At 53.0% G+C, this 20,071-nt stretch overlaps 2 protein-coding genes across 2 annotated transcripts; both read right to left on the bottom strand.

The window, feature by feature from the left end:
• Window positions 1-667: 667 nt before the first annotated feature.
• Window positions 668-7,083, bottom strand: LOC148815006 (C-X-C chemokine receptor type 3-like). Its single transcript, XM_088905643.1, has 4 exons — window positions 6,330-7,083; window positions 6,012-6,233; window positions 4,213-4,599; window positions 668-3,026 (listed from the first exon to the last, which is right to left on the bottom strand). The coding sequence occupies exons 2-4, from the start codon at window positions 6,030-6,032 to the stop codon at window positions 2,289-2,291; spliced, it is 1,146 nt and encodes a 381-aa protein (XP_088761769.1). The 5' UTR covers window positions 6,033-6,233; window positions 6,330-7,083; the 3' UTR covers window positions 668-2,288.
• Window positions 7,084-10,475: 3,392 nt separating this feature from the next.
• On the bottom strand, window positions 10,476-19,379 carry cxcr3.1 (C-X-C motif chemokine receptor 3, tandem duplicate 1). Its single transcript, XM_088905569.1, has 3 exons — window positions 19,224-19,379; window positions 13,300-13,686; window positions 10,476-12,307 (listed from the first exon to the last, which is right to left on the bottom strand). The coding sequence occupies exons 1-3, from the start codon at window positions 19,242-19,244 to the stop codon at window positions 11,564-11,566; spliced, it is 1,152 nt and encodes a 383-aa protein (XP_088761695.1). The 5' UTR covers window positions 19,245-19,379; the 3' UTR covers window positions 10,476-11,563.
• Window positions 19,380-20,071: the final 692 nt, after the last annotated feature.

The raw sequence follows: 20,071 nt of genomic DNA, 5'->3' as shown, positions 1-20,071 counted from the left end.
CAGGACTGGAGAAAGAGCTCTGCGTGTCCCTGTGATTGTGTGTGCGAGTGCGAGTGTTCATGCAAGTGTGTGAGAGAGAGGGCAGGCGTGTGTCTGGGTATTTCTGTGAGTGTGTCTGTGTGTATACTGGGTGTGTCTGTGTGAGAGTGTAGGTGTGTGTGAGAGTGTAGGTGTGTGTGTATGACTGTGTGTGTGAGAGGGGGCAGGCGTGTGTCTGGGTATTTCTGTGAGTGTGTCTGGGTGTGTCTGTGTGAGAGTGTAGGTGTGTGTATGACTGTGTGTGTGAGAGTGTAGGTGTGTGTGAGTGTAGGTGTGTGTGAGAGTGTAGGTGTGTGTATAACTGTGTGTAGAAGAGTGTGTGCATATATTTATGACTGTGTGTGTGAGAGTAGGTGACTGAGAGCGTAGGTCTTTGTGTGAGAGTGTAGGTGTGTGTATGTGTGTGTGAGAGTAGGTGACTGAGAGTATTTGTGTGAGAGTGTAGGTGAGTGTAGGTGTGTGTGGAAGTGTAGATTTGTGTGAGAGTGTAGGTACAGATACACAAACAGACAGGCAGGCAGAGAGGTGGAGATAAACAAGCAGACAGACACAGACAGGCAGATACATGACTAAATATTAAATTCATATTTGAAAACGAAATTTTTACAGCTCAAATCAATTCCAGACATTTTAAACGAAAGATTTTATTGTGAGATGTACTGTTTCCATTCTCAGTTACGTGTTGAAAAACGAAGACACTTTTTTTCCGTTGGAAAGGATTTCACGGCACCGCTGCTGCAATACGGCCCTCCCACCGCAAGAGGGCGGAGACCCGCTCTGTTCAGCTTCAATCGTGTTTTAAATCAATGTTGTGATTTTTAAAATGAGCGAAACTCACTTAAAACATCAGTAATTTGCACACAGTGCGGAAAAGGAAAACCGGACCCAATTTTTCTGAGAAAAGACGTGACAGAACAGAATGAGGAAACCGGACCCGGTTCTGAGAAAAGACGAGTGTCGGGCAGTACAGAATAACGAAACAGGGCCCGGTTCTGAGAAAAGACGGGACAGTACAGAATGACCCGGTTCCTAAGGTACAGCGGCCTCCTGGTGAGAAATGCTGTTTCTGGGTCGGTGTGATGTGCCAAACGAAACGGACCGGACCGGACCGGTGAGTTTGTTCATCTGTCAGAGCTGTAGCGTGAGGTGCAGTATATTATTATAATCTAATAGTATATGAGCTTATAGTACAACAGTATCCGCTAATATTGAACAACATGCTTTGGGGTGCAGAGACTTTTCAAAGGGGAGACAGAGCTGCGGCCTCACGGCTGTGATTCCAATTGGGGGGTCAGTCTGTGGGGAGTCGGCATGTTCTCCCTGAGTTTGTGAGTTTGTCTGCTGGGTGTGATTGCGGATTGAGGGGTAAGTCTGTGTGGAGTCTGCATGTTCTCCCGTGTTTCTCTGCTGGTGCTTCAGATTCCTCCCAGCCCCCAGAGACGGGTTGACTTTGTGAAATGGAGTCTCAGATTGTCCTTGCATGTGTGTGTGAGTGTGAGCTTGTGAATGTGCAGATTTACTCACATGTAGACACATACAGTACGTGTCCAGTATATATGCATATCGAAGACATTCAGCATTCGTGCTCGTTCTGTTACAAAATGAAACTCCTCTAGATGTGTTTCTGTGCTCCAGACAGTCAGGGTCTCATGAACTGTGGTGTAGATTTCGTGTCCTGTGTCTGATCTAACTACATACAGTGGGAACAGTGTGGGACTCTGGCAGATTGGCCAAGACTGAACTGTCTGATTTTGTACTGTATATGGCCACAAACCCTTACTGAGCAATCCTGTGTGTTTTTGTATGGAAATATTTCTAATCTACACACTTACAGGCCTGTTGCTGTCCCTGAGAAAATGGGCGAGAGACAAGCTGCTAGCTCCTGTCTTTACTGCAATGAAGAAGCCTCCAGTCGTGTGGTTTCCTGACAAGGGTCTAACAGTGTGTTTGTGCAAGTCAGACGTCAGTCTCAGCGGACCCTTCTGGGACCTGTGTGTGCCCTCATCTGTCATTGCAGGATGCAGAGATCTACAATCTCATTTCAGAATTTCTTTTCATTTTGCTACAGATCATTTTACTATGTATAATTCTCACATTTCAGTTCAGGGACTGAGCTGAGCCAGTTACTGTCCTCATGAGCCCAGGTTCACTCTCGCCCTGTACAGACCAGGGCCGAGCTCAGTCGGATGTCCCTCTGCCCCCCCCCCCCCCCCTCCAGCACGTGGGGGAAATACCGCCCAGGCCCTGACTCAGGGCCCGGCTCTGACTTGCTCGCCCCCGGCTCTGTACACAACACAGTTTTTCTCTCCCTCCTCCTCCTCTGTCTTGTTCTCTGCTGCCCTGCTGGGGCAGCCCAGGGCGCGCAGGAGCTCCAGCAGGTTACGCCGGAACTTGACGCCCACGAAGGCGTAGAGGATGGGGTTGAGGCAGCAGTGCAGGTAGCCCAGCGAGGAGGTGGCCACCAGGGAGATGTCCAGGGCCGTGCGCCGGCCGCAGCTGTCGCTGATCTTGCTCTGGGAGTGGAGCGTGTCGGCCAGCAGGGTCAGGTTGTAGGGCGCCCAAGACAGGAAGAAGGCCACCACCAGGGCCAGGATCAGCTGCACGTTCTTCTGCTTCTTTGCGCCCTGCGACCTCCTCAGAGTGAGCAGGATGCAGGCGTAGCAGTAGACCAAGACCAGCGAGGGGGCGAAGAAGCCCATCACGTGGTAGACCACGCGGGAGGCCAGGCGCCAGTCGCTGGAGTTGGTGGTGAAGCGCCGGTAGTTGTGGGAGCACTCCACCCTGCCCCCTCGGCGGCTATCTGACAGAGCCTCCAGGAAGAGCAGGTCGGGCACAGCCAGCAGGAAACACAGCGTCCAGACGCACAGACAGCTGACCCGCACGGCCCAGGGCTTGCGGCGGGAGTACATGTGGACAGCGTGAACGATGGACAGGTAGCGGTCCAGGCTGATGCAGGCCAGGAGGAAAATACTGCTGTAGAAGCTGATCTGAAGGAGGAAGAGGAGGATCAACTCCAGTACATTAACACTGCACTGAGAGAGAGAGGGGTTAATACAGACACACTGACTGGACACTCCAGTACATTAACACTGCACTGAGAGAGAGAGGGGTTAATACAGACACACTGACTGGACACTCCAGTACATTAACACTGCACTGAGAGAGAGAGGGGTTAATACAGACACACTGACTGGACACTCCAGTACATTAACACTGCACTGAGAGAGAGAGGGGTTAATACAGACACACTGACTGGACACTCCAGTACATTAACACTGGACTGAGAGAGAGAGGGGTTAATACAGACACACTGACTGGACACTCCAGTACATGAATACTGCACTGAGAGAGAGAGGGGTTAATACAGACACACTGACTGGACACTCCAGTACATTAACACGGCACTGAGAGAGAGAGGGGTTAATACAGACACACTGACTGGACACTCCAGTACATTAACACTGCACTGAGAGAGAGAGGGGTTAATACAGACACACTGACTGGACACTCCAGTACATTAACACTGCACTGAGAGAGAGAGGGGTTAATACAGACACACTGACTGGACACTCCAGTACATTAACACTGGACTGAGAGAGAGAGGGGTTAATACAGACACACTGACTGGACACTCCAGTACATGAATACTGCACTGAGAGAGAGAAGGGTTAATACAGACACACTGACTGGACACTCCAGTACATTAACACGGCACTGAGAGAGAGAGGGGTTAATACAGACACACTGACTGGACACTCCAGTACATTAACACTGCACTGAGAGAGAGAGAGGGGTTAATACAGACACACTGACTGGACACTCCAGTACATTAACACTGCACTGAGAGAGAGAGAGGGGTTAATACAGACACACTGACTGGACACTCCAGTACATTAACACTGCACTGAGAGAGAGAGGGGTTAATACAGACACACTGACTGGACACTCCAGTACATTAACACTGCACTGAGAGAGAGAGAGGGGTTAATACAGACACACTGACTGGACACTCCAGTACATTAACACTGCACTGAGAGAGAGAGGGGTTAATACAGACACACTGACTGGACACTCCAGTACATTAACACTGCACTGAGAGAGAGAGGGGTTCATACAGACACACTGACTGGACACTCCAGTACATCAACCCTGTTGTCCAGTCTCAAGACTCACCTTGAAGATCGTTCCCAGGATCTTACACATGGCCGTGCCGAAGATCCAGCCCCTCGCAGCCTCTGCAGCCCAGAAGGGCAGCGTGACGACCAGCAGGGTGTCGGCCAGGGCCAGGTTCAGGATGAAGGTGTCGGTGACGCTCCAGCCCCTGCGGAACTGGCACAGCACCGCGATCACCAGCCCGTTGCCCAGCACGCCCAGCACCAGCGCCACGGAGTACAGCGCCGGCAGGAAGAGCCTCTCGAACCCGAGGCCGGCCCCCTGGGTGCAGACGTCCCCCAGGCCTTCACAGCAGAAGTCGATGTAGGTGTAATTTCCAGTGTCGTTGCTGTAGTCTTCAAACAAATCCAGGTCACTGGCGTCCAGGGTGATCTTTCCTCCATTGTACTGCAGGGAAACACATCCTGACTCAGAGACTCACGGACAGACAGGTGATAATAACAACAGCTGTCAGTCCTTGCTTTTCTACAGCGTTTTTCATCCTAAAGGATCCCAAAGCACTTTATACACGAGGGGACACACACACAGCCCCACCTGGGATACACACAAAGCAGCCTCACCTGGGAGACACACACAGCTGCCTCACCTGGGAGACACACACAGCAGCCCCACCTGGGAGACGCACAGCAGCCCCACCTGGGAGACGCACAGCAGCCCCACCTGGGAGACACACACACAGCCCCACCTGGGAGACGCACAGCAGCCCCACCTGGGAGACACCCAGCAGCCCCACCTGGGAGACGCACAGCAGCCCCACCTGGGAGACACACACACAGCCACACCTGGGAGACGCACAGCAGCCCCACCTGGGAGACACACAATGGCCATTAATCACGCACCATCCAGTTAAAGTGCCTATAGGCCTCCGACTTTGATGTCCACAGGCACAATAACTGGTCTCTCACTGCTGTAGGGCGCCGTGTTGAACTACGAGAGACCTGCAGAGAGACCCCCACCCCCAGACAGAGCCTGAGAGACCATTCCCTGTTTCTCCAAATCCCTCAGTTACCTGAGCTCCAGAAGAACTTCCCAGCCCCGTTCTGATGATAAGTGTTACACAGGGATAGCAGAGGGGCGAGAATGAGGTGACCAGTGATCAGGAGATAATCCCAAACAGGTGATCACTGTGTTTGAGCCGGCTGCCCAGGACTGCGGGGTACTTGGAGAATCACAGCCCCCCGACAGACGCACGCGCTCCAGCGCTCCAGGAGGAAGAGGAAAGGGCAGGCCCCCGGGAGCACAGGTCACCCACAGGTCACCTGCACCTTCGCCATGGGATACGGCGCCAGCCACAGGAGGGGCTGCGGTCTTCCAGGGAGACCACAGGGACGGCCGGACAGGCTGGCGGAACAGCAGATCCAGGTACCCATTCCCAGATTCCCAGGAGGGTCCCGCACTGGGCAGACCTGAATCCCTTCAGACTGCGAGACGCGAACACGACACAGGTGTGCCGACACCTCCGAGTCAGACAGATTGGCCTCTCCCGAAACACGGACAAATCTCTACAGCAGAGCGGGACAGTACAGCGTCCATCCATCCGGCACCAGCGAGACCAGAACCCCGCGGACACAGGCTGGAACTATGGGGACGTGCCGATAAAGCTAGGACCTTTCTTTACGCCAAGCGTGGCGGGGGGCTGGAACAAGCGGCCTGCCCACGCTGCCGAGGCCGGGACCCGGGCTTCCCTCCGGGCTCAGCTGGACGGGCCGCTGACCACCGGAGGGGCTCAGACTGGCCGGAGGGTCCCGACCGCGACCGGGAGGAAATGAAGCTGAATTTCATCTCGAGTTCAGACTCACCGCGCTGTCGGAGCTGTCCATCGCCCCGGGCTGCGGTCAGCAGGGCAGCAGGGCAGCAGGGCAGGTGGAATATTCCAGTTTCCCCGCGAGCAGGGTAGCCGTGGCGTGAGGCGGACTCGAGTGGGGTCCCGGGACAGAGAGAGGATGCGGCCCTCATTCACCAGCGTGTTTTAGTTTCGTCTGCCGCTCATTCTTCGCCAGTCGGGCGCGAAATACTGGAAACTGTGGGTTTCGTTTTTAAACAGAAGATGACGCGTTTCTCTTCTCAAAGGCGAAAAATAATTTCTGCGGATTTCGCGATGTTTCGCAAAAACTTACCGCGGTTTCTGTTTCTTTCTTTATTTATTTTCTTTCTTTTTTTGTGTTCGACGATAAAAAAAAGAAAAAAAACTTTTGAGTTTCAGGTTCCGAGTGACAGTGATAGCCCACCCGGTTGCTGTCTCGTCTTTTATTAAAAAAAAAAACAACACGAAAAATACTGGAAAAAAAAAACATCATTCACGAGATGGACTATAATTTGGATACCATCGCAAAACTGGGGAAGGTGATATTTAAATCTGTCGATTTCATGTCCGTGAAGCCTTCTTAAAGCCCGAGTCTCTGGAGGAGACGGACCCTGCTTGTCGACGACCGTCTTCATGCGCTTCAACACTGACAGTCCCCGCTCTGCGCTCGCTACTGTACCCGCCGGCCCCACCGCGATCGCGTCGCCTGGGCAAGAGCAAATGGTGTTTTTAAGATTGATCTCATGGCTGTAATAACTTCTTCCTCCCCTGTCGGGACGGAAAGTCCGACAGGGAGGTGCCGTGCGGCGAGCCTGCCCTCCCAGATGAGGGCTCATCTTCAGCACTGACTTCAGTTCAGTTCAAGGCGCGCTCTTGACACGACCAGGGAGCACAATCAGTGTCGCAATCAGAGCACAACAAGTACAGTTGACATAAAACAAAGAATCTACAGACATTTACAATCCAGACAGATCATAAGATATTTACATATAAACTGGAGGAGCGTTACTGGGAGAAAGCGCTTCACCGGGCGGCCAGCAGAGGGCGCGGCGCGCCAAGGCAACGCGGGGGACCAGACAGCGCCGCTCTCGCAGCGACCGGACCTGCCGACGGTTTTACACGGGAGCGATCCGAGCCGGGCGCCCTTTTCCGGGGCGCTTTCGGAGAGTCAGATCGTGCCCGGGCGCAGGTCCAGGGAGTTCACAAACGCCTAAAATGACGGAAAGAAAACACACAGTCGATTCTCGGTGCTCCCACACACGAGCTATTGTTGGCCTGTCTTCCGAGCGCCCCAGACGCAGGGTGACGTGTCGGTTAGGCTTAGACGAGTTTATATTGTCATGTGAAATTAAAATGATGGGATAGCCTGGCAGCACTGGGGCCCTGGGTTCAGTTCCTGGGGTGCTGTCTGTGTGGAGTTTGCATGTTCTCCACGTGTTCCCATGGGTTTCCTCCCACAGTTCAGAGACATGCTGGTGGGTTAATTGGCTTCTGGGACAACTGGACCTGCTGTGAGCGTGTGTGTGTGCCTGTGTGTGTGTCCTGCGATAGACTGGCATCGCCCCTAGGGTGTACCCTGCCTCCTGCCCGTTGCTTGCTGGGATAAGACTCCGGCTCCCCCACAGCCCTGAATCAGATAAAGCTGTTAGAAAATGGACTGATGTGTTTTTACGCTATATCATTGAGTCTTCAAACTGGTGGGCACTGCTAGAGGTATCAGGACCCTGAAGGAGCTGCAGGTATTTCTGTCCAGATACAGCACAAGGCCCTGTGTGAGCTCTGAGTGCTCTGGGCTCAGGGCTGCTCTGGGACAGATCCAGCACAGGGGCCCTGTGTGAGCGCTGAGTACTCTGGGCTCTGGACAGATCCAGCACAGGGACCCTGTGTGAGCGCTATGTGCTCTGGGCTCTGGACAGATACAGCACAGGGCCCTGTGTGAAGGCTGAGTGCTCTGGGCTCAGGGCTGCTCTGGGACAGATCCAGCACAGGGGCCCTGTGTGAGCGCTGAGTGCTCTGGGCTCTGGACAGATACAGCACAGGGGCCCTGTGTGAGGGCTGAGTGCTCTGGGCTCAGGGCTGCTCTGGGACAGATCCAGCACAGGGGCCCTGTGTGAGCGCTGAGTGCTCTGGGCTCTGGACAGATCCAGCACAGGGGCCCTGTGTGAGGGCTGAGTGCTCTGGGCTCAGGGCTGCTCTGGGACAGATCCAGCACAGGGGCCCTGTGTGAGCGCTGAGTGCTCTGGGCTCTGGACAGATCCAGCAGCAGGTCTGTGGCTCCTGTGGCTGAATTGTGTGGCGCAGACCGAGTCTGGGAAGGTCTGCCAGACTCGTGTCCGGACTCTGCTGTAGGCCTGGACTGCAGCTGTAGGCGTGTTATCAAGGACTGGCTTGGGCGCCAAGGACTGAGGGTTAACACCCGCAGAGAGCATGTCACCCTGCAGTGCAGAGACAAGAGGATTAAAGTCACACTCGATCGCTTCCCTACAGAGGAGCGTCCAGCCGGCATAGGAACACAGGAAAGCTTACAAGCATGAAGAGGCTGGGTAGTCAGTGGTCAGCTGGTCCCAGGAACTCACCCAGCCGACAGCTGAAAGAAACCGGCTTCAACAGCCTGGCCGGGCAGCTTGTTCCAGACTCCTGCCACTCTTTGTGTAAACAAGAGCCTCCTGTCCTGACCTCCTCCAGCTGTGTCTTTAGAGTTTTCAATCAGCAGCGTGGCTGGGCACTTTGTTCCACCCTCCCACCACCGTTTGTGTAAAGACTGTGACCAGATTAGAGGCTGTCATCCATGAAGTGCACAGCCACAGTATCGGCTTCAACAGCCTCACAGGAAGTCTCATGTAGCTGCACCGCCCCGGACCGCACCGATATTCGCCCTCGCCATGGGAGCACGACCCTTGTCCGCACAGCTGTCCCATTGTAAACACGGCTCCGCGCGGGAGGAGTCGGATGGCGTCGAGCGAGAGGAAGTTGTGAAACTCCTGCTGAAGAAAGTGCCGAGAGGGAAGAAGATTATGACAGAAACCCCATTCGGAAGTGGGGTGCAGATTATTGCCAGTGATACGGCGCTGCTCAGATAAGGCTGGCTGCAGCCGGGCGCGGAGCTGCGGGTTTGCAGTTGAATGCCGTGGCAGGAAGTCAGGCAGAGCGTGAGATCGCGAGCGGCTGCTCTCTCGGGCGCAGGCGAATCTCAAGCCTCGTTGTTCAGTCTGTCTCTGTCTGGTGTGGTTTAGCGTGCTGCTCCAGAGACCCGTCTGTCCCGTCAGCCCCCATCGGTCTGCTCGTGCCTGTGTTCGTGTGGGCACTGGTCTGTCTGTGTATCAGCCTGTCTCTCTCTCTCTCTGCCTGTCTGCCTGTGTGTGAGCCTTTCTCTCTCTCTCTCTCTCCTGTCTGTCTGTGTGTGTACCTGTCTGTCTCTGTGCACCTGTCTCTCTGTGCACCTGTCTGTCTGTGAGCCTGTCTCTATGTGTACCTGTCTGTCTGTGTGCCTGTCTCTGTGTGCACCTGTCTGTCTGTGAGCCTGTCTCTCTCTCTCTGTCTGTCTGTCTGTGAGCCTGTCTCGTCAGCAGAGGCTGGGTAGCCTGTCTCTATGTGTACCTGTCTGTCTGTGTGCCTGTCTCTGTGTGCACCTGTCTGTCTGTGAGCCTGTCTCTCTCTCTCTGTCTGTCTGTCTGTGAGCATGTCTCGTCAGCAGAGGCTGGGTAGCCTGTCTCTATGTGTACCTGTCTGTCTGTGTGCCTGTCTCTGTGTGCACCTGTCTGTCTGTGAGCCTGTCTCTCTCTCTCTGTCTGTCTGTCTGTGAGTCTGTCTCGTCAGCAGAGGCTGGGTAGCCTGTCTCTATGTGTACCTGTCTGTCTGTGTGCCTGTCTCTGTGTGCACCTGTCTGTCTGTGAGCCTGTCTCTCTCTCTCTCTCTGTCTGTCTGTCAGTGAGCCTGTCTCGTCAGCAGAGGCTGGGTAGCCTGTCCTGATCTCATCCAGCCGCTGTGCGCCTCGCTGCGGTGGGGACAGAGGACAGCAGCCCGCCCCCAGGGCGCTGACGGTAACCCCCAGCCGGCTCGGGCCTGTCACTGCCGCTGAGCTCCTTCGCCCATTGAGAAGAAAGGAGGTGAAGTACAAGAAAGAGAAAGAGAGAGTGAGAATGAGAGAGTCATACGGAGAGACAGATACGATCGGTGCCAGGAGGGTGAAGAGTTCAGAAACACATCAGCGTTTCTCGCCTCTCCTCCGACGTGTCCCTCTCTCCGGGGAGGGCTCCGACGGGGCGTCTGGAACCGAAACAAAGTCACATAACCCTCAGAAAGTCTCGGGATGACTGGATCTCCTTGCTCTCCACCCTGGACTTCTTGTGCGGTGGCTCCGGTGCAGCTCATCGATCCCAGAATCTCCTCCGGCTTCTTCCCTGGGAGATCTCAGCCTCCCCTCCCCCCCCCCCCACAAAGGCCAGCGTTGAGATACACAGAGGGCAAAGATAGACTTTATTGAGCTCAAATGTGTGGAAGAAACATAGAACAGTGATATATTCTGCACTATATATATATTTAGCAACAGTTCAAGAGACCCCAGCCACCCCTGTACCCCTCAAACGCGATCCCCTCCCCTCAAGCAATCAACAGCAGGATAACCCAGTTTCCCCCACAGCCCTGTGATACAGGTCACCTCCATTAATGAGCTTGTGTGTCAGACTCTGCACAGAGCCTGAGTCTGAGTGTCTGAGTGTCTGAGTGTCTGAGTGTCTGAGTGTCTGAGTGTCTGAGTGTCTGAGTCTCTGAGTGTCTGAGTCTCTGAGTCCGAGTCTCCGAGTCTCCGAGTCTCCGAGTCTGAGTCTCCGAGTCTCCGAGTCTCCGAGTGTCCGAGTGTCCGAGTGTCCGAGTGTCCGAGTCTCCGAGTCTCCGAGTCTGAGTTTCCGAGTCTCCGAGTCTCTAAATCTGAGTCTCTGAGTCTCTGAGTCTCTGAGACTGAGCCTGAATCTCTGATTCTGAGTTTGAGTATGAGTCTGCTCTGTTTCGTGCAAACATCTGTGTTTAAAAGAAATAAAGGTACAATTTTAGCTTCAGAAACACATATATACAGCATATTATGTATCTACATTTCAGCAATGTACAGCATAGATTCATATTCTAAAAGATTTGCACTGATCCCACAGATACAAAACACAGTATCCCTAGCACCTGGCATTCATTTCCTTGACATTTTTAGAAAAGTAACTTTTTAAAAATTAAGAAAAAAAGGTTTCTCTTAAGGACTTGTTGCATTCTGCTTATTCTGCTTAAGTTGGTGTCTGCTCTCCAAAAGCCATTCCTCTGGGTTAGACTGCAGGGGGTGACTCTCCCCGCTGGTCTGGGCCAGAGAGCTTCTGGTGAGACGTCGCCCGGATCGGGGGCCACAGGCAGAGATGGGTTTAACAGACGAATACGACTCCCAGCCTGGATCGCGCTTCCTGCTGTCCTCCCTGCCCCGAAACGCAAGACCATCAGCTTCCTGCCCCCACGCGCACGCGGACAGCTCCCACTCCTCCCTCTCTCCCCCACTACCCGCCCTGCCCTCCTTCAGATCCCGGTGGAGTAGGACACGTCCCCGGACTCGGACCACATGGAGGTCCGGCGCGTGGCGGAGGACGAGGCCGGCTTCGGCCGGGCGTGGCCCTTGATCTTGCAGCCCAGGGCGCGCAGGAGCTCCAGCAGGTTGCGGCGGAACTTGACGCCCACGAAGGCGTAGAGGATGGGGTTGAAGCAGCAGTGCAGGTAGCCCAGCGAGGAGGTGGCCACCAGGGAGATGTCCAGGGCCGTGCGCCGGCCGCAGCTGTCGCTGATCTTGCTCTGGGAGTGGAGCGTGTCGGCCAGCAGGGTCAGGTTGTAGGGCGCCCAAGACAGGAAGAAGGCCACCACCAGGGCCAGGATGATGCGGATGGCCTTCTGCTTCTGGGCGCCCTGCGACCTCCTCAGAGTGAGCAGGATGCAGGCGTAGCAGTAGACCATGACCAGCGAGGGGGCGAAGAAGCCCATCACGTGGTAGACCACGCGGGAGGCCAGGCGCCAGTCGCTGGAGTTGGTGGTGAAGCGCTGGTAGTTGTGGGAGCACTCCACCCTGCCCCCTCGGCGGCTATCTGACAGAGCCTCCAGGAAGAGCAGGTCGGGCACAGCCAGCAGGAAACACAGCGCCCAGACGCACAGACAGCTGACCCGCACGGCCCAGGGCTTGCGGCGGGAGTACATGTGGACAGCGTGAACAATGGACAGGTAGCGGTCCAGGCTGATGCAGGCCAGGAGGAAAATGCCACAGAAAAAGTTGACCTGAGAGAAGGAGACAGAGGGGGATCAACTCCAGTACATTAACACTGCACTGAGAGAGAGAGGGGTTAATACAGACACACTGACTGGACACTCCAGTACATTAACACTGCACTGAGAGAGAGAGGGGTTAATACAAACACACTGACTGGACACTCCAGTACATTAACACTGCACTGAGAGAGAGAGGGGTTAATACAGACACACTGACTGGACACTCCAGTACATTAACACTGCACTGAGAGAGAGAGGGGTTAATACAGACACACTGACTGGACACTCCAGTACATTAACACTGCACTGAGAGAGAGAGGGGTTAATACACACTGACTGGACACTCCAGTACATTAACACTGCACTGAGAGAGAGAGGGGTTAATACAGACACACTGACTGGACACTCCAGTACATTAACACTGCACTGAGAGAGAGAGGGGTTCATACAGACACACTGACTGGACACTCCAGTACATTAACACTGCACTGAGAGAGAGAGGGGTTCATACAGACACACTGACTGGACACTCCAGTACATGAACACTGCACTGAGAGAGAGGGGTTAATACAGACACACTGACTGGACACTCCAGTACATGAACACTGCACTGAGAGAGAGAGGGGTTAATACAGACACACTGACTGGACACTCCAGTACATTAACACTGCACTGAGAGAGAGAGAGGGGTTAATACAGACACACTGACTGGACACTCCAGTACATTAACACTGCACTGAGAGAGAGGGGTTAATACAGACACACTGACTGGACACTCCAGTACATTAACACTGCACTGAGAGAGAGGGGGGTTAATACAGACACACTGACTGGACACTCCAGTACATTAACACTGCACTGAGAGAGAGAGGGGTTAATACAGACACACTGACTGGACACTCCAGTACATTAACACTGCACTGAGAGAGAGAGGGGTTAATACAGACACACTGACTGGACACTCCAGTACATCAACCCTGTTGTCCAGTCTCAAGACTCACCTTGAAGATCGTTCCCAGGATCTTACACATGGCCGTGCCGAAGATCCAGCCCCTCGCAGCCTCTGCAGCCCAGAAGGGCAGCGTGACGACCAGCAGGGTGTCGGCCAGGGCCAGGTTCAGGATGAAGGTGTCGGTGACGCTCCAGCCCCTGCGGAACTGGCACAGCACCGCGATCACCAGCCCGTTGCCCAGCACGCCCAGCACCAGCGCCACGGAGTACAGCGCCGGCAGGAAGAGCCTCTTGAACCCGAGGCCGGCCCCCTGGGTGCAGACGTCCCCCAGGCCTTCACAGCAGGAGTCGTTGTAGGTGTAATTTTCAGCGACGTTGCTGTAGTCTTCAAACAAATCCAGGTCACTGGCGTCCAGGGTGATCTTTCCTCCATTGTACTGCAGGGGGAGAGCTGGGAGTCAGACAGGCAGTGGGAGAGCGGGACTGGGCAGACAGGAACAGTGAGGCCCAGGAGGGCAGAGGAACACGCTCACACTCATGATCGTGATCACAACCACGAGCTCTGTCCAGCAGTGTGAGTTAACAGTGCAGTGACTCTGTCTCACACACACTCTGCAGAACTGTATTACATGCACTGCACACACAGGGGCTGTACTGTATGTCTCTATCTGTCCAGCAGTGTGAGTTAGCAGTGCAGTGACTCTGTCTCACACACACTCTGCAGAACAGTATTAAATGCACTGCACACACAGGGGCTGTACTGTATGTCTCTATCTGTCCAGCAGTGTGAGTTAGCAGTGCAGTGACTCTGTCTCACACACTCTGCAGAACAGTATTACATGCACTGCACACACAGGGGCTGTACTGTGTGTCTCTATCTGTCCAGCAGTGTGAGTTAGCAGTGCAGTGACTCTGTCTCACACACACTCTGCAGAACAGTATTACATGCACAGCACACACAGGGTCTGTACTGTATGTCTCTATCTGTCCAGCAGTGTGAGTTAGCAGTGCAGTGACTCTGTCTCACACACACTCTGCAGAACAGTATTAAATGCACTGCACACACAGGGGCTGTACTGTATGTCTCTATCTGTCCAGCAGTGTGAGTTAACAGTGCAGTGACTCTCTTTCACACAGACACTGCAGAACGGTATTACATGCACTGCAAACACAGGGGCAGCGTCTCTTTTGTCTGAAAAAGATGACACGACAAAGGCACTTTGTTCACAGTCTTGAAATGGAAGTTTCGAACTGAAGTTCGAGAGGGATAATAATGCCAGGTCAATCTCGCAGAGCTGCACGTCATCACCATCATTACGAATCCAACTGAACTCAAACGCCTCCCGTGGCTGTTGTCTCAAGCCTCCTGCTCTGCCCCTGGGTGCACTCCTCCTCCTGAGCAGGGTTCGAGTCTCCTCGTCCGCCGGCCAGGAGGAGAAGCCAGGCAGTTTTGGATGCCGATGTCCCCGGTGAAAAGTGATTTCTGAGCGACATTCCTCGCGTTCTGTGGTCAGTCCACAGCCCCACACCTCGCTCTGTACAGGAAGCGACCGTCTTTGTCTCTTCGCCGGACTCTGCTGTGGCCACGCCTGGTCATCGAGCTCTGGCGCCTGAATAATCACACCACGGCGCTATCGCGACTCCTGCGAGCTCCACGCGTGTCCGCGCTGCTGGGAGGAGGGGGCTGTCGGGCCGCGGGGGGTTCTGGGACCTGCTGTCCGGAAGCCGAGGGAAGGGGTCCGAGCTCGGAACCAAGAGTGGAGCGAATAAGGAGATTAAGAGTGGTGCAATATGGGAAACAGATTTAGAGTAAGAAGAGGAACAGAGTGGTCATGATGTGGTGAATATCTAGCGTGTGATCTGGAGAGCCTGATGCAATCTGTGGATTAAGGTATCATGATGTGGTGAATATCTAGCGTGTGATCTGGAGAGCCTGATGCAATCTGTGGATTAAGGTATTATGATGTGTTGAATATCTAGCGTGTGATCTGGAGAGCCTGATGCAATCTGTGGATTAAGGTATTATGATGTGGTGAATATCTAGCATGTGATCTGGAGAGCCTGATGCAATCTGTGGATTAAGGTATCATGATGTGGTGAATATCTAGCGTGTGATCTGGAGAGCCTGATGCAATCTGTGGATTAAGGTATCATGATGTGGTGAATATCTAGCGTGTGATCTGGAGAGCCTGATGCAATCTGTGGATTAAGGTATCATGATGTGGTGAATATCTAGCGTGTGATCTGGAGAGCCTGATGCAATCTGTGGATTAAGGTATCATGATGTGGTGAATATCTAGCGTGTGATCTGGAGAGCCTGATGCAATCTGTGGATTAAGGTATTATGATGTGGTGAATATCTAGCGTGTGATCTGGAGAGCCTGATGCAATCTGTGGATTAAGGTATTATGATGTGGTGAATATATAGTGTGTGATCTGGAGAGCCTGATGCAATCTGTGGATTAAGGTATTATGATGTGGTCAATGCAATTAGTGCACTCCGGGGGCTGGCTCTCCAGTCATCTGTGGAACCAGTATGGCACAATCTGACGAGTAAGGCTGGCGTTGGGTGCGAGAGTCCTCTGCATGGCACGCGTTTCTGAACGCGGCTCTCGGAATGAGTCACCGTGCGTCTTCTCCGAAACCCAGGGCGAGGAGGAAATTTCCCCCCGTCAGCGGGGAGAGAGAGAGAGAGCGAGCCCTGCACGACAGCCACACCCGAACACCAGTATAAGAACCGCGGATACTGGTCCCGTTCCGCGCGTTGGGCTACGCCGTTCACAGTCAAGCACGGACCGCCCGTCGATTTTCTTTTTTAAAAAGAAACAAAAATGCAACAACCCATTAAACTGAAATGACTGGCTGCAGCGCTGGGGCCTCTCCCCCGAAGCGAGGGCCCGGCTCGGCCAGCGGGCCAGGCGCCGGGCGAATGATTCTGGCGGCGGGTCCCGCCGGTCCTCTGCGTGTACCCGCGGCCTCTCCGGGGCGCCCCCACCACGTCAGCCCGCCCCCCGCAGCCCCGACCGCCGCCCTGCTGTCCTCCGCTAAGCCTGAGAAGGTGAACCTCTTCCTTCGCCCTGACCCGTCGCCTGCTCCTCCTCGGACCCGCGGCCGCCGGCAGCCCGGTCAGGGGTCCGAAGAGAAGAGGTTAGTGGCGCGAAGCCCCGAGTCAGGAAGAACACCGCAGGAGAAGGGGCCAGAAGCCACCCCTGCGCGTGGGGATGGCTGGCAGCGCGTGTCCTGCGTTGTGCCTCGCCCCTCCGTCGTCAAGTTTACGGCTTCTGAACGGCCTCTCACGCCTTCCTGTCAGCGATGGAACAACACCTCGGTTTTATTTTTAAATATATGACGGTTTTATTTTGGACACGCAAGTAAATTAAAATAAAACTCAAATGAAGAGATCAGTATTCACGTCTATATTATCCACAAGCCCGGCCTCAAATTCATCTCATCTTTAATTGGAGGGTTTGAATATTACACTCGTATATTAAATGATAATTTCAAATAATAAATAAAGCAATACATTTATTGCTTTTTATGCGTTTATATTAATGTATTTCTGAGTCTACAGATGTATTCTTTTTCAGGCCCTTGTGAGGACATATTTAACTTGGATCACTCTAAATCCACACTATGCAACTCCAGTTTATGTCTATAAGTAGTTTAAAATTCATTTTTTGAAAAAGCATCACAATTTGGGGGGATTTTTGATCGCACAGCAAAATTTAGAAGCTCGCGTTGATTCTGCAGAAGCACTGTTATAGTAATAGTAATAATTTTGTGTAGCAGTTTATGTTTATGAAGTCGAGCTTCAGGCTTCAAATGTGAAGCAAATGTCTGTGTTTTTAGTGACTCGCTGTTTAAATGTGTTTTCCGATTGTTGGCACATTTCCTTTTGATACACGTCGAAATGGACGTTTCTGAAACCAGCGGGAATTTCCCCCGGTTGAGTTATATTGAGTTTTTTTAGCACTTTACCATCCCGTCAGCGTTTGTGCTGTCTCTGCGTGTTTAGGACTGGAATGCAGAAGAGACGCCGCTGCAGCCCTGGTCTGCGCGTTGCGGAATTCAGACAGAAAGACTGGAATAAACACATCTACTGGACGTGCGGCAAGTGGAGAAGTGACGCAACATGAGAAAGTTTATTTCTGGGTTGAACCAGGAGCCACAGAATAAAATAACAATACTAATGTCCCAGTATAGTGACGGGGACACTACACTGAGAAAAGGCGCCGTGCTTCAGATGAGATGTAAAACCGAGGTCCTGACTCTGTGGTCAGTAAAAATCCCGGGGCGTTTGTCTAAAAGAGTAGGGGTGTTACCCCAGTGTCCTGGCCACATTCCCCCCTGGCCTTCACCAGTCATGGCCTCCTGATAATCTGAACTGGCTCCATCACTCTGCTCTCCTCCCCACTGAGAGCTGGTGTGTGGGGAGCGGACTGGTGAATGATCCAGGTGGGGCTGTGTTAGGTGGTATTATCTTCACTTTCGCCTCTTCGGGTTGAAAATTTGTCGCCGACTGGTCAGTGGTTTTATAGCTCTGGAGATAAGATGTTCTAGTAAATTAATTTCAGGCGATTTTGGAGATGGGAAAATGTCTTCCCTTATAACACCAAAAGCTGCATGAAGATGAGAACTCCTGCCGAGAACAGAGTAAAATCTCAGTTCAGCGCAGTAAAAATAAAAAAAGAAATATATTTTTCTGTATAAACGTGTGTATATTCGCCAACACGAAAAGGTTTATTTTACATGAGCTTCACTGTCGTGTCATGGTAAAATCACAGTACAGTGCACTAAATCACAGTGAGATCAGGGTAAAAGCACTGTACAGTGCAGTAAATCACAGTGAGATCAGGGTAAAAGCACTGTACAGTGCAGTAAATCACAGTGAGATCAAGGTAAAATCTCAGTTCAGTGCAGTAAAGCCCAGTGAGATCAGGTTAAGGCACAGAGAGATGTGTTGCAGTCACTCTGGACACTGGCTGTGGGTGACACTGACAGAGCCCGGTCAGTTGGGGTCTGTCCCTGATGGGGCCGGGGATCACAGAGAAAAACTACAGATTTGGTAGTGTGATAGTGTGAAAGGTGTGATCGCAGTTACCAACAGCCCTCGGCCTCACTTCAGCAAATAATGTGGTTTGATAATGGGCACATGAACTGTATTTAGAAGCTGTCTAAATTTAGTGTGTGATGATCTCAGAGTGTCAAACCACCTCGGAGCCCCAGACACAGCGCCCTGCGCCGCCCCCGGGAGGCCAGCAGCCAGCTGTGCGGGAGACCTTCAGCTCGTCCACACAGACGACAACGCCCTCGTGCTACAGCCAGAGCTGCAGCTCAAGAAAATTTTAAATTCAGGGCATTTTATGATAAATTTGTGTCCTGCATGTACTGTGTGATGCTTCATGTGGGTTATACAAAGCGCTGTAGTCTAGAGTGGTGTAGTATAGCAGTATAGTACCAGCGGTATAGCGTGGTGTAGTATAGTTGTATAGTACCACTTATATTGTGTCGATGTACAGTGGTATAGTATAGAGGTATAGAGTGGTGTAGTATAGTGGTATAGTATAGAGGTACAGCATGGTACTGGTGGTACTGGAGTTACTGGAGTGAACAGTGTAGTATAGTGGTATAGCATGGTATAGGATAGTGGTGCAGCACCAGTTATATTTTGTCAATGTAGGGTTGTGTGGTATAGAGGTACAGTATAGCATGGTTTAGTGTAGTGGTACAGCAGTGTTATAGCGTGTCAGAGTATAGTAGTATAGTGGTATAGCGGTATGCGCCTATTCATGTGTTTTGACATGGCAGGTGTTAGCTGCACGAGACGTGACAGGGCCAGAGAAGGTTGATCCCTGCCAAGCTCAGCGTGGCGTGGTCAGTTCTCCTCGGCCAGCCCTGCCACACCGGGACCCTGCTGAAGCTCAGTGTCTCCGCGGCGCGGCGATGGAGAGAGGAGAGAGGAGTTCAGACTCACCGCGCTGTCTGAGCTGTCCATCGCCCCGGGCTGCGGTCAGCAGGTCAGCAGGTCAGCTGGGCAGGCGGCCGGAAGTCAGGGCGGAATATTCCAGTTTCCCCGCGAGCAGGGGAGCACAGGGAGTGTGGGGATGCGTGGCGAGAGACTGACTCGAGTGGGTTCGAGAGCCGACTCCCCTGAGTCAGAGCGCGGCGCTGGAGCCCGAGAGAGAGAGAGAGCGAGCACAGGGCGAGCGAGAGGAAGTCATTCATAAACTTTTCTTACTGACTTGCAGAGAGTTGGTCTTCTGCAAAAAAAACACAAGATGCACAATTTTTTAAACAATCAGGGTTGCGGCTGTTACAGCATCAATCAACTAATAATTAACCAGCACAGTCATTTAGTACAATTTTCTGTTGTGCTGTTTTCTTCTGGGTGTTTCTAGGCTATGGTGTTGCACACATAGTTATTGACAACATTATAACCTGGAGCAGATCAGACTGCTGGCACTGGGAGTCTGACTGACAGCTCTGTCACACCTGGAGCGGATCAGACTGCTGGCACTGGGAGTCTGACTGACAGCTCTGTCACACCTGGAGCGGATCAGACTGCTGTGCACTGGGAGTCTGACTGACAGCCCTGTAACACCTGGAGAGGATCAGACTGCACTGGGAGTCTGACTGACAGCCCTGTCACACCTGGAGCAGATCAGACTGCACTGGGAGTCTGACTGACAGCCCTGTCACACCTGGAGCGGATCAGACTGCTGTGCACTGGGAGTCTGACTGACAGCCCTGTCACACCTGGAGCGGATCAGACTGCTGTGCACTGGGAGTCTGACTGACAGCCCTGTAACACCTGGAGAGGAT

Source organism: Atractosteus spatula, chromosome 25 (genome assembly GCF_055471065.1).
Source record: "Atractosteus spatula isolate fAtrSpa1 chromosome 25, fAtrSpa1.hap1, whole genome shotgun sequence".
Taxonomy (NCBI): domain Eukaryota; kingdom Metazoa; phylum Chordata; class Actinopteri; order Semionotiformes; family Lepisosteidae; genus Atractosteus; species Atractosteus spatula.
This window is presented reverse-complemented; position numbering and strand designations above follow the sequence as displayed.